The following is a 13686-nucleotide window of genomic DNA, read 5'->3' as shown; positions in this document are numbered from 1 at the left end:
GCTCCACCTATCAATAGCCACCCACCAAATTCTTGCCTTTGTGCCAAACACAAATGTTTTAATTTGAGCAACGACTGCATATTTGACTAAATTTATAACAATATCACTTTATCATTTGCTGTGGTGCCCTGTGCTTATAAGTATTCAATTTGCATAATAGCAGTTTCACATTATCTGGAATTTCGCTACAACAGATTTCCATATAAGATCAGAAGAGTCTGAAATGTCTCAAATAAAGACAGAAAATTGTTTAATTGCAAACTTAGCGTGACTTATATACTCTGTTGTAATCGGTATCTGTAAGGCTATCTACACATTTTCCCACTGGATGTCACACAGGGCCAAATACTTGTTTGTTCCTAAGCGTGATAAACGCTTGTGACACAATGTACAGTATGTGTAAATTAAGCGTGTATGGTAAGTGTAGTCTAAACCCCAGGAGCTTGGATCAAGTGCCAGCTGTTACATCAGTCCTGTCTGTAATCTTACAGTCTACTCTATGACCTTGACATTGCAATTGTGGACTTACCCTGTATTAAATCTATTTTAAGAGTGGTACAAGTTGACTTTCCCGTGTTTGAGTTTCTATTGTGAATCTTGAGCTGTTAAACAGCCAGTGAAAAAAAAATAAAACAGTCTGGTTAGGGAAAAAAGCGCTCTGAAAGAGTATAAAGGGTCTTTTTTGTTGACCTTAAAGGAATGGTCCAAGCATATATCTCAGAAGACCTTTTAGTTTACTAATGTTTTTTTTCAGAAGTCATGGAATCAAATAGCTTGTGTAATTGCCTAAAATACATGTAAGATTCCATGCAACTGAAAACTGTAATTGGGCTTGCTTTGTTGGGAAGAGGTAGGTACTTAACAGGCTCCGGGAAAGCAAAGAGATCAGGATGAGCATCAGCAAAGCAGTGGAGGGAAATCTGCAGAAATGCTGAGTGTGGACGACATCTTTATGCTATGAAACTACTCCATATGGCCAAACATTCTATTCCAAAAATATACGCAGTAATATGGAGTTGCCCCTTCACAACTATGGAGAGTATCTGTGAGAATTTGTGCACATTTAGCATTTGTGAGGTTGAACACTAATGTTGGATGAGAAGACCCAAAGTTCCTCCAGACCATATATCAAACCATGTCTTTCTATACCCCGACTTTGTGAATAAACATGCTAGAACAGAAAAGGGTCTTCCCCAAACTGGTTGCCCCAAGGTTGGAAATGCACAATTGTGTCTATATTGTCTACATTACCAGTATCCTTAACTGGAAACACTGTAACTCCATTATTTGTAGGTGTAGTTAACATGAACTCTTAAATATATCTATGTGACCTGTGCAGATTTAAAGCAGGCAAATAGCTAAAACCTGTGTGCCCGTTGAGTTTATATTGGACACAGGACTGGGTCCTTGATTTGTGGGACATGTGTCTTTACCTATATGATGTAATGAGATTATTTACAGCGGCATTTATAATTGAATGTTTATGATCATGTTTTCATGGTCCAACAGCAGTGTATTTAATATAGTGAGATGCATGTAATGAGGATTTACTACATGTATGGGCTCCCCTTACATGTTGTTTTTAAAGCTTTTTAAGAATGATTTTCTATTTGATTTTATCATAGTGCTATATTGTATTTTATCCAAAGAAGAAAAAAATATTTTTTTTTTTTCAATTTTGGATAGAGTAGGGGAACCCTGTCATGTTTTATTGCTGTTTGTGTCACCTGTAACCCTTTCTTCCTGTTGACCATTATCACTGGGGCTGAAAGTTGTCACCAGAACAGAAAAAGAGGGAACATCTTCCAGTAGTAACACTTGTCCTGGTGACAGTTTTCTAAAAGAAATTACTTCACTTTGGAAATATTTCTTCTCGCTTCATGTTGTGACTACAGAACATGAAGTAAATCTCTTGAACGAGACACAAATGGCAAAAAAAGAAAAAAAAAAAATCAACAGGGGTTTTATCTGCTTCTTACGCTAACCAAATAGATTATAAAAATATACTTTAAAACTATTTTACAATACTGTAGGAGAATACTAACTTATTGGAACTAGTATATCCTAGTATTACTTAGTATAATGGTCTTATCTGTGTAAAATTAACTTAAATATGCATGATGTTGGCTAATAAAAACAATAGTTCTTATGGTTGTCTTGTGTTTTTTGTTTTACAGGTAAATTCTTGGAAAAGGATGGAAGTGCCGTTTCAGTGGAAAATCTGTGACAACCTATTTATATGAGGAATATATCAAGGAAAAGTTACATTTAAACATGCTGTATCAACATTAATTTAAGATGGGACTTTCAATTTCTTGGCAATGGTTTTTGAGAGGACATCTGTTTGGAATTCCTCATAAAATGCTGTTTTAAAATAGCAGCCATCTACTTTCGAAAATTTGCTCCAACTCTTCTTTCGTCTAAAGTCGATTAAGACACAGCTTCTCCGTATACGTTTGTTGAACATGACTCATGGAGAAGAGCTTAGCTCTGAAAAACAACAGGATTCTATTGTTTTAACCTACCTAGAAGGATTACTAATGCATCAAGCAGCTGGAGGTTCTGGGACGGTGGTTGACAAACATTCTGTTGGCCGTGTAAAAGTTGAAGACAACTTTAACATTTCTGGCAGTGTTTTCAATAACTGTAAGAATAATGCCTCAGTTCACAGTGATGGTCAAGGGTCTGGCATGCTGCATCTCAAGAAAGCCAGGCTCTTGCAATCTTCAGAAGACTGGAACGCTGCAAAGAGGAGACGCTTATCTGATTCTCTCAATGTGAATGGCAAGGATGAACCTCTTTTAACTGGAGTGGGCGAGAATGTCCCCAAAGTGAAGCAGGATAGCACGTTGCTTGCCTCTTTACTTCAGTCTTTTAGTTCCAGGCTGCAAAGTGTTGCTCTGACACAGCAGATAAAACAGAGTCTGAAAGACCAAGGATTTTCTATCAACCAAGATGTTGTTCATGAAGAAAAAGAGGACCAGTGTTATGGAATGGCCTCCAATCATCTAAGGTCACTATTAAACAAGAGCAGATCAAAAGATAAAATCGTTGAGAACAATCTGACTGTTTTAGGTAAAAATGCGCTACCGGAGAAGCACATTGAACCTCCTCTTCCTGCCCAGAGTGCTGCCAAAAGCACAAGTGAGCAAGTTTCATGTGCTGCAAGACTTCAAGCTGTTGCAAACATGGTGGAGAAAAGGTCAAGTCCTACTGTCTCACCCAAACCGAGCGTGGCCTGCAGTCAGTTAGCTCTGCTGCTCTCTAGTGAAGCACACTTGCAGCAATACTCTAGGGAACATGCCTTAAAAGCACAGAGTGCAAGTCAGTTAGCCAGTGAAAGACTGGCTGCCATGGCAAGACTGAAGGAGAGCTCTGAAAAAGATCTTAACCGGTTCCAGTTGTCAGCAAATGTTTCACATAGCCTGAACAGTCAAACTCGGACAATAACTAATGGACTAAGTGATCCAGGCAATATGTCTCCTTTTTCAAGTCAACTTGGAGTTCCAAGTTCTCCCCTTAAATCGGTTGGTTATAAGAATCATATAGATAAAAACCATCCAAAGCCTTCACCCAACAACAGTTTGCTTTTGCATCTGCTCAAAAGCCACAATGGTTCAAGTGTTGGAAAAAGCCATGTACATAGTGAAAAATATTCTCTTTTTGAAGAAAGTGCTACACCAACAACTACAGATGACTACTCGGATAACAATCCTAGTTTTACAGAAGAGGAGAGTAGTGATGATGAAAGTACTCATTCTAACTGTGCTCCTATAGATTTGTCCTTTAAAAATCGGACAGATAAGCCTCAATCATTGCACTCATCCGCCTCTATAGATAATTTAACAGAATCTTTGCTTAAAACCTGGGAACCAAAAGTTAATGGAATTGAAAATGGTATGGAAAACAAAGACCCTTCCATGGATTCAACGCTAAAACCATATCAGAAAGTAACACTATTACAGTTGCTTCTTGGCCATAAAATGGATGACAGTCCTGCAATCTTGGATGACACACGAATAATGGAAGAACCACGAACACAACAAAAGATAGCTGACTTGTCAAAGTTTAACTTGACCCCACCTGTCCATCTTTCAGAAAGTCCTAGCATTCATAATTCCCCATTAAACACACTGTCTTTGCATAGGTCTACAGCATCTGCCTCTCCTTTAAATCTAATTCATCAGCCATTTCCAGTTAAGCCTAACTTCCCTTCCTATGTAAGCAGTGTTCAGCCAGAAAGAATTATTAATCCAGCTTCAAAGCATTTGGTGGAGCTTACAAGAAGCAAAACACTTCAAACTGCGGTCCCCACACCAAAAGACAATGCACAAACTAATGCTGCTTTTAGCGCTAGCAAGCTGCTACAAAATTTAGCTCAATGTGGAATGCAGAGCACTACTTCGGAGGAACAAAGGCCACAGAAACCAATGGGTGCAATTAATTCCAATGCTGTAGGGTTGATTGACAGACTAAACAGTCCTCTAATCACAAATCAGTCGCATCCATTTGATGAAGGTAGGGGATTTAGCAGACCATCTACTCCATTAGATTCTAGGTTTCCTGGATCTGAAATTGAGAACCTTTTAGAACGACGCACAGTACTTCAGCTACTTCTCGCTGCACCTAACAAATGCAGAAGTGAAACCGTGCAGAAACCTATTGTTAAAGATGAAATGATACCAGATAGGACTGAAAACTTTGCAGATGAGCAGATTGTAGCTGTCAAAATCAAAACCGAGCCAGAAGATGAATCCAATTCCCATCAAACAAGAGAGGCAAATACCCCGAACACAGGTGTATTTCTTCAGAAAGCACCTAGGCCTCCCCCTGAGGACATAAAATCTCTGCACCCTACCCCACATGATTTATCAGTTTCAAAAAATGGTCTTTTGAGCCGCTTATTACGTCAGACAAATGACGTATTTGACTCTTGTGATCTAGGTTTAAACATCCACCACCCAGAATCCAAGCAAGTGGAATCAAAGATGTCTTGCATAGTACCCAAAAAAAGAAAAATGCATCCCAATGATCCTACAGAAAGCCATGTCAAAATAGCAAAACCTAATTCTCCAGACACTGGAAACAGGCAGTTTTGTTACACACCCTGTGCAAGCGAGTCATCTTTCCTTCGGGAAGAAGTGAATGGCACAAAGATGGATCATGACCAGAAAAATCTTATGGCTCAGAATGTCTTCAGTGAAAATAAAAATGTAGGCTGGTCAAGAGAGAGTAAAGGTTTTAATGTGCTGAAACAGCTTTTGCTTTCAGAAAACTGTGTCCGAGACTCTCAGCATAGAAATAATGTTGCAGTTGAAGAGTTGATGAGGGGAAACCAAAGCAACTTAGTAGGCAATTCTGAACTTATTCTTCCATCACTGAATATGTTTATGGGAAAACCTTCTCAACAAAATAGTTTTGGTCAACAGGCATTTCAGTATCCATCTCCTTTAAAGAACCCTCCTCATTCTTCCCCAGACATTCTCAGAAATAGCTCCCCACGGACTGAGCTTGGACAGATTAATATGTGCCCAAATCCTAGTGACAAAGGCCCTATCAAATGGGTTATTGCAGACAACGAAAAAAATGATCGCGGAAAGGATTCGCCAAGGCTGACAAAAACTAACCCCATATTGTATTATATGTTGCAAAAGGGGGCACATTCAGCAGCTGGTCATAATTTCCGGGATCAGACCAGCTGGACAGAATCTTTGTTGGGACAAGCAGCAGAGATGACATTAAAAAGAGAACCCTTCCACTCCCCAGGAACCAATTTGCTTGGTTTTAATAAGCCTTCCAATCACAATGTAAATAAAACATTACACAATTCCAATGGCAGTAAGTACGGGCTCTTCGATATGCTTTCAATAAAAAAGGAACCTGAATAATTTAATGAAAAAAATTACCCTTTTGCTTTCAATGTTTCAAAATAGTTTTTTTTTCAGAGTCGACATGCATGATTACAAAAGTAAAGCATGATTTTACGGACATGGTTTCATTTCATCTACCTAAGTTGATGATTTTGTTTGTGATTGTAGCCTATTTCTATATGTACATAATTTTCTCTTTGCCTATTGTATAATTTAGCAGCTGCAGATCTGAATTTCACATTTTGTATTGAGGATAATGTCAGCAATTTTGGGCTGAGAGTGCACAAAGTTTTTGTTGAAACCTTTCTATATTATGGTTACTGCATTCCACTTCATGGCAACCTTCAACCTAATTGCTAAAGACAACATACAGTAGCGCAATGTAAGTGAAATGGATAAACACACATTGCTGTACTGAAATCAGTAGAGCAATGTGTGTGTACCCATGTTTGCCCTTTCAAGATAAGGCAATTCATGCTACGGGCAAGGTTAGGTGAAAATCTTGTCTCAGATGGCATACCCAAAGCAAACTCGTGCTTTGACCATGCAGAGCAAAATTACAGATTAATTTCAATGCCCAGCGCCCACAGTTGCTTGTACTTTTCTTATCTTTGCTGTTTTATTAAACTGTTTACCCAGGAAAGTAAAATGATATACCAGGTACTTCCAGGTATATAGGAGCATGTGAGGAACTCCTTCTCCCAATCGTTAACAGTGGTGTTTGAAAATTGCCACTCAGGTAGCTTGGCCTGCCACATGGGCCAATTAAGGAAATCCTCAGTCCTGTGTACACACCTAACTGCAGCCTAGAGCAGACACAGGAATTCTTTTCCAGGCTCCTGTAGATGCACAGAGTGGTGTAGGAGCAAAGAGAAGTTGAGCATAAGCAGCTGGCAGACTGGAATTACAGCAAAACCTTTTGTTTTGCCCTAAATGGGCTAAGCCCACACATTTTAAGAGAAGGCATTAGGCAAGGATCTTACTTTAACTCATGGCTTGCTGTGCCTTGAAGATGACTGGGTCTGTTTTAAATAGAGAGAATCATTTTCTCCATGGGAGTGCTGTTTTCTCTTCTCTTTCCTGGTTCTACAGCAAAATTCAAACTACGCAAAAGCAGCCTTGTGCATAAGCCCTCCTGTTGCCTACATTATCGTCGCTATAAAATATTGCTCATAAAAGATTCTGTTTACATTTTTTGATTCATTCTGCCTTGGAAACTTGAAAGTCCACTTAGGCACAGACAAGAGGACAATAAACTTTAAGGACCTGCACACACATTGTGCAAAGAATATTTTTTCAGTTTTGTGTCTTGCTGTGAAATGATAGAGGTCCTTTCAAAGAGGTAGGCATGATTTCACGGAGGCTAGATGAATGAGTCGTAAATTATTTAAAGTTTTAGTTGACTGAATACTGGAGTAGAAAACTATTGATTCTCAACCAGTATTTCATGTGCCCAAATGTCAATTTGGTGGGATTATTGCAATTTTCTGACCCCTAAGAGAGGAGAATTTTTTTTTTTTTTTTAGTAATTTGGTTGCAAATCAGGTTTAGGTAGTTGGGGGATTTAATTTCTGTATTTGTCTAATCTTTTAAGCTGGGAGAAATGATTTAGTGGGCTGGAACCTTCCACCTTCTGCGCATACCCATTTGCTGGTTCAGGTCAAAGCACTCAGATTGCTTTTCTGGCCAGGGAATGGCAGAGCATCTACCATGTGAGACTCCATAAGGGGGGGGGGGGGGGGATTTTATAAAATTTGCACAGGTTGAATAAAAAAAAAAAAAATCAGGTATTTCTGTACTTTTATTTTTTTTTTAAATTGAAAATATGTGCATTGGGGTGTCATTGAACATGAATGGCAGTGCACCAATGCATGTGCATTGCTTTATGGCATGTTGCAATGTTGCAGTAACGCACGTGTGTGAATAGGCCCTTAGACTCTATCTCACAGTTTCTAATCACCATTGTTGATTTAGGTGTGCCTGCTTTGGCTCAGGTCACACAGGGAGCTGCATAAGGGGCTATTCACACCTTTGGGTGTGTTTTCGTGCATTAAGGTGCTTTGCAATAAGGCAGCCCATTCACTTTGAGTGGTCCCTCAGTGCACATATATGGGGTGTTATTAAGAAGGAATGACAACACACTGGACCAGGCATATACAGCACATTACCTTACCTTGTGGTAATGCACTTTTAAATGGAGTTAATATATGTATTATTGCATATTAGGTCCAAAGGTGTGAATCCAAGCCCTAGGTTCTGCACTGTAGGCATACTTTATTGCACCATAATATGCACCTAAAGCACATGTAGACTTCTATACCATTGCTTTTAGTAGTACAATCAACTTCCTTATGGCAAATTTGTACAGTTGCATGTTTGTTCATGCTTGCAGCTTCATACAAGAAAATGCACAAATGTTTTTAAGCACAGAAATGTGAATAAGCCCCAAATGTGCATGTTGATCAGATAGTGTTGGCCCCTAGCTACCATTGTCCTGAGCACGCTAAGAAGTTTTTATTGGGCTACAGCAGGTCCGTGGTTTATATATTCTGAATATTATTTGTCCATCTCGTGTTATAAATTAAACTGTATACATGAACCTTTATTAACATATTTAAGTAAATCAGCTGCCTGATTATAGTGACATTAATTTTAAGCAAACGCGTGACTAAAAGGAAAGTGACCCCCCCCCCTTTCAATATGTAACTCTTACTGCAATAATCATAGTTTAGTTTTGGATAGTTTTATGTTCCTGGCAGCTGTTCTTTAATGTAAAATCAATGCAGCCAGCACAGTGAGCCATGGCTAGTTACCACAAGGTCACCGTGGTGTAACCTAGCGGTAAATGAAATAAGGAGTGTCAGTTCCTGCACTAATAATATTGGAGCTTGTATTGACACTTTCTTTTCTTAACCCACGACAACAAATCCAGCTTTAGTGATTTGACATCTGTGATTTTTTTTTTTTTTTTTTAAGGTTTGATAGAAAAATACTAAGTTAAATAGATGATAATAACATTAACACCATGTCCATAAAATGCCAACACTAGAACCGAAATGGCGCTATATCTTGCTTATGCAGTATGCAGCTTTATACTGAACTAGATACCTTTTCTAGGCTAAATGAGTTTGGGCCATGTCAAAGAGATACAGATCTATTTTTTTTAGGAATAAATTAACTGCGTTTAATGAAAGATAAATATTACAGCAATCCAGTAACTTGGAGTCACACCTTTGCCTTTTGGTACATTTTGTTGCCTGATGCATTTTCCACTGAAATCGTTGGTAGCACATCAACGTGTGAAGCTGTGCATTTCGTTGCACATTGCAAGGCGCTTTATTACACATCAATGTGTGTTGACATGCAGTTTGATACATGTTTATGGAAAATGCATCGGAACAAAGATGCAAGGTATGGATCCAACCTTGGGAATGACCAGCTTCGGTAGCTACTCAGGATACCCAACCCATAAGCTGGTGATTGACGAACATCCAAGCTTTGTAGAGAAATGTTGTAGCAAGCAATAGCAACTCCATAGCCAGTTACAAACTGGAGAAATCTGTAGCTGCCACAAATATTAGCTAATGTGATATGCCACGAAGGCTGGCCAATAACGCTCACTCCTCCATTACTCCTTCTCACCAGGACCCATGCCAATTTGCTTTTGTAATGCATGCATGTTCTGCACACTTGGTTAGTTCCCTTTTCTCCATAGAGAAGGGAATGATCACCAAGCGGTTTCACATAGCACATATATTAACACCCCTATTTCTATATGCTTCAGTAGTCACCCAGTTGTTCTAAGCGATGATCAAATCATGTCTATCATTTGCGCTGAAACTCCAGGTTCATGAAAGTCCAAGGCTGGCAATATATTATGTAATTTTCTTTCCTTCCACCACAGGTAGAAGGAAAGAAAATTGCTTGAATTCCCCATCAACACAGTGTTGATGGGGAAATCCCTCCAGCAGTGCTATTGTATTCTGCCAGTGAGGAGCCTTTCCTGCTGGCAGAACACAATGGTGTTGCTGACAACACTAATCATTCAGAAAAAACACAACGGGCTGGTTGTACACCAGTCGATCCATGTATGGCCGGCTTAACTCCAGTCACAATTTTAGGTTTGAATAAAGGGTGAAAGAGTTTTAACATTTTTGTCCAGTTAATATTTCTGTCTATGACCCTACTGGGGAGATTTTCCCTTACTTTCTGTCCCTGAGACAACCATACATGAAATGGAGAGTACTGTTGTTACCAGGACAAGAAGTCCCAGACAGCATAAAAACATTATAAGGTCTAACTCTTCTATGGACAGCTACAAACAATTTTTGGGAGGTTTTCCTATTATTTCCTATTCTCGCAAGAACTGTAATGCCGCGTACACACGGCCGGACTTCCTGACAGAAAAAGTCAGATGGGAGCTTTCGGTTGGACATTCCGACCGTGTGTATTCCCCATCTGACTTTTTCTGTCTGCATTTCCGATGGACTCAGATATAGAACATGTTCTAAATCTTTCCGTCGGAAATGCCAACAGAGTTTAACCCGTTGGCAAGTCCGGCCGTGTGTACGCGGCATAAGGGAGGATCTTCCCATAAGAAACACAGGTTGAATTGAAAGCCCTCATAAGGCTCTAACCCTTCCTTGCTCCATCCTAAACTATGTAAGGACCCTTTCACATCCAGGTCCGTTTTTGCTCAGCGGGGGATCGACCTTTTAATCCCCTGCTGAATGGGCGCATGACAGGTTCGTGTCTGCTCTGCTTATGCAGAGCCAACACGGACACAGCCCGCTCTGCTCTATGGGCAGCCTGATGTAAATGGACCGGCTGTCTGTTTACCCCCAGCTGCCCTCCGACCTGATCCAGTCAGCTGAAGGGGAATGGACCCTCTTCTGTTTTTTTTTTTTTTAATTGGATCTTGATTTAATTGGAGGTAGCTGGGTGTAAACAGACACGAGTCTGTTTTCATCTGCCGCACCATAGAGGAGAATGTTCTGGTCCGGCTGAAAAATGGATGGCTGGACCCGATCTAATCTCTCATGTGAAAGGGGCCGAAGTATTGGCTGGAGTGAGGTTAATTTAAATCTCCTGCAGTTTAGCTTCCTGACAATCTATTAAAAAAAAAGCCTCCCTTGATAAGACAGACTCGTCATTCTAGTGCACTCCTCAGTTGATATTGCCAGTGTGGATATCAATCAGAACAATTTTGGTTCTAAACTTTAGGGGGGAAGAAATAAAATGATTTAAACGATACACTGAAAATCTTCTATCAAATAGGCAGCTAGAGAGAAGGTTTACTAAAAGAAAAACACTGAAGATACAGATAATGCTCTATGTTCTCACTTGTTGTGTGCCTAAAATATATATTTTTGTGTATATAGAAGCATTTTGAGTTAAAAGGTGAAATAAAAGCAAAAAAAAAAAAAAACGGACAATAACTTTCATATGATACAGTTAGGTTTTTCCATTTTATATTGCTATTTTTGCAAACATGCTATATTGTCTGTACAGTATATTTTTAGCAGATGACAGCAGTGTGGTCATGAAGTTGGTGTTAAAGATATGCCATCACTTTGCCCATTCATTGTCTCCAGTTATCCCACTACTGCAGAAGGGTGTGATCGAAGATCTGGCCTCCTTTGCCATCTACCCACTCGTTCAGAGCCCTTGCTTAGTGGGTATAATGGACGCCAGGTTTTGAAGTGCATGTGACCTCTCCCATGTGATGTTGTTTTGGGTTAAGCAGCCAATCACCAGGCCCCAATATTGTCACTGGCTGGCATCCACCAGTGAAAAAATCTTGACGACAAAATGAAAAAATGGTGGTCTTCTGCAGTGGGAAGGTGGCAAAGAAGCCTGTGAATCGGCAAAGTGACGGTGCCTCTTTAAATGGCATGCATTGTATAGAGAACCGGTTAAAATTACACATATTTGTTATTTACATGTTTTTCTTTTCGCTTTATTAAAAAAAGTTCTATAATAATTGTTTACACATGGGGGTTTATTTACTAAAGCTGGAGAGTGCAAAATCAGGCTCATTTCTCCCAGCTTCTAGGTTTTATTGCCAACGCTTAATTGAACAAGCTGAGGTTAGAAGCTGATTGGCTACCATGCACAGCTGCACCAGATTCCGAGTGCACCAGCCTTAGTAAATCTACCCCATGGTTTTGAAGTGAGGTTTTTGTTCCCTATGGCAGCCAATCTGCTTATTCTATACATTCTGTGAGTTCCTCTAAAAAATGAGAGCCAGATTCTGCTTGGCTGCTACCAATATAAACTCATTTATATGGCAAAGTAATCTCATCCATCATTTTTTATTTCTTTACCCGGTGTTTTGGGAGCACCAAGTACATGCTGCTGTACCTGCTAATTATAAGCTCTTCATTATTATTGTATTTTTCCATTCAAAAAACAATATTTTTTTTTTTTTAAGCTGTGAAAAAAAAAATATTCAGTTGAGCTTAACATTTGCGAAATAAAATGTATTTTTTTGAACATGTACAAACAAAACAATATGTCTTAGGCAATTGCCTTTCTTGAAAAGATGTACAGACGTGTGACTGAATCTGTAAATATGACGTGTCAGTCATTTAATGCATTGGTATGTTCAGATGTTTTTTTTAAAGATTGCTGTACATAATGTTTTCCATAAAAGTCAGAGAAATTTTTTGTATTGTTTTAAAGAAAATCTTCTTTGGGGGTTATATAAAGTCTGTGAATACATGTATATATATATTTTTTTTTTTTTTTTTTTCGTTTTGCATGAGTGCATATTATTGTACCTTAAAATTGTAACTTTGGGGTGAAATGTACAGAAATTAAATTTTATTTAAAATTGTGATTACTTCTGCATGGTCGATGCATGGGAAAATGTCCTGTGCATAGTGACTTTAAACAGCCAGGTCAGACGCTAATTCAAATGACAGTATTGTGTTTTTTGTACTTTTTTCTGTTTAGTCAAATAAACCATTAGCAGGATTTGATTTGAACAAGAGTCTCCGTTTCAATTGAAAGCCCAATACTGTAACATTATGCATTTCTATATTTTAATTTTTATATAAAAAATAAAACATAGTAAATTAAGGAATCAAGCGCCACCCAGTGAAATTTGGTTTCCATCATTTTGGGGTTTTGAAGTTTATAGAAAATGTTTATTTGTGTTTTCTTGTGATGTCACGAGCCTTGTATATAATGCAGTGTGATTCTTTTATTATTTTTTTAATAATGTAACGTTCATTTCCTAGTAAGGATTTGAATAAAGAAATAAATAGTAATATGCTTGTTATTTATTGCTTTTGAAAATAATTTTTATGGTATTTCAGACACTTTGGAGTTGATTTACTAAAACTGCAGAGTGCAAAATCTGGTGCAGCTGTGGTAGCCAATCGGCTTCTATCTTCAGCTTGTTCAATTAAGCTTTGACAAAAAAAAATGGAAGCTGATTGGTTTCTTTGCAGAGCTGCACCAGATTTTGCACTCTTTTGGTTTATTGTATACAAGTGTTAAAACACATGGTTGCTTTACCAGGCATGAAAACCACTGGACACTAGGGATGTGTGAAAATGTTCAAGTTTTCTCACTCAGCAGAATTTGCTTGAATAAAAATTTTCTTGGTTAGAGGGCATTTTTTTGACACTATTTTTCTTTCTGCAAAAAAAATGGTAAAATAATGAGGGGTCATTTTTGGCACAACCGATCCAGAATAGTTGAAAGTGGCTTCTGTAACCTTAAAGGGACACTAAATTATATCCCTATTCTCTAAAAAGAATCCATACTCATCCACTACTTAATAACCCTGTCATCTATATTTCATGAA

At 38.6% G+C, this 13686-nt stretch overlaps 1 protein-coding gene across 1 annotated transcript in view; it reads left to right on the top strand.

Moving 5' to 3' along the window:
* NRIP1 (nuclear receptor interacting protein 1) overlaps window positions 1–13144 on the top strand; it is a 116891-nt gene extending 103747 nt beyond the window's left edge. The window contains exon 2 of the mRNA XM_073617059.1: window positions 2178–13144. Coding sequence (XP_073473160.1) covers window positions 2466–5888 — 3423 coding nt within the window. The 5' untranslated portion in view covers window positions 2178–2465 and the 3' untranslated portion in view covers window positions 5889–13144. The remainder of the gene's footprint in view (window positions 1–2177) is intronic.
* The last annotated feature ends 542 nt before the right edge of the window (window positions 13145–13686 follow it).

The sequence above is a fragment of the Aquarana catesbeiana genome, linkage group LG02, assembly GCF_042186555.1.
Source record: "Aquarana catesbeiana isolate 2022-GZ linkage group LG02, ASM4218655v1, whole genome shotgun sequence".
In the NCBI taxonomy this organism is placed as follows: Eukaryota; Metazoa; Chordata; class Amphibia; order Anura; family Ranidae; genus Aquarana; species Aquarana catesbeiana.
The sequence above is the reverse complement of the archived record's forward strand: the minus strand, read 5'-3'. Positions and strand labels throughout refer to the sequence as shown.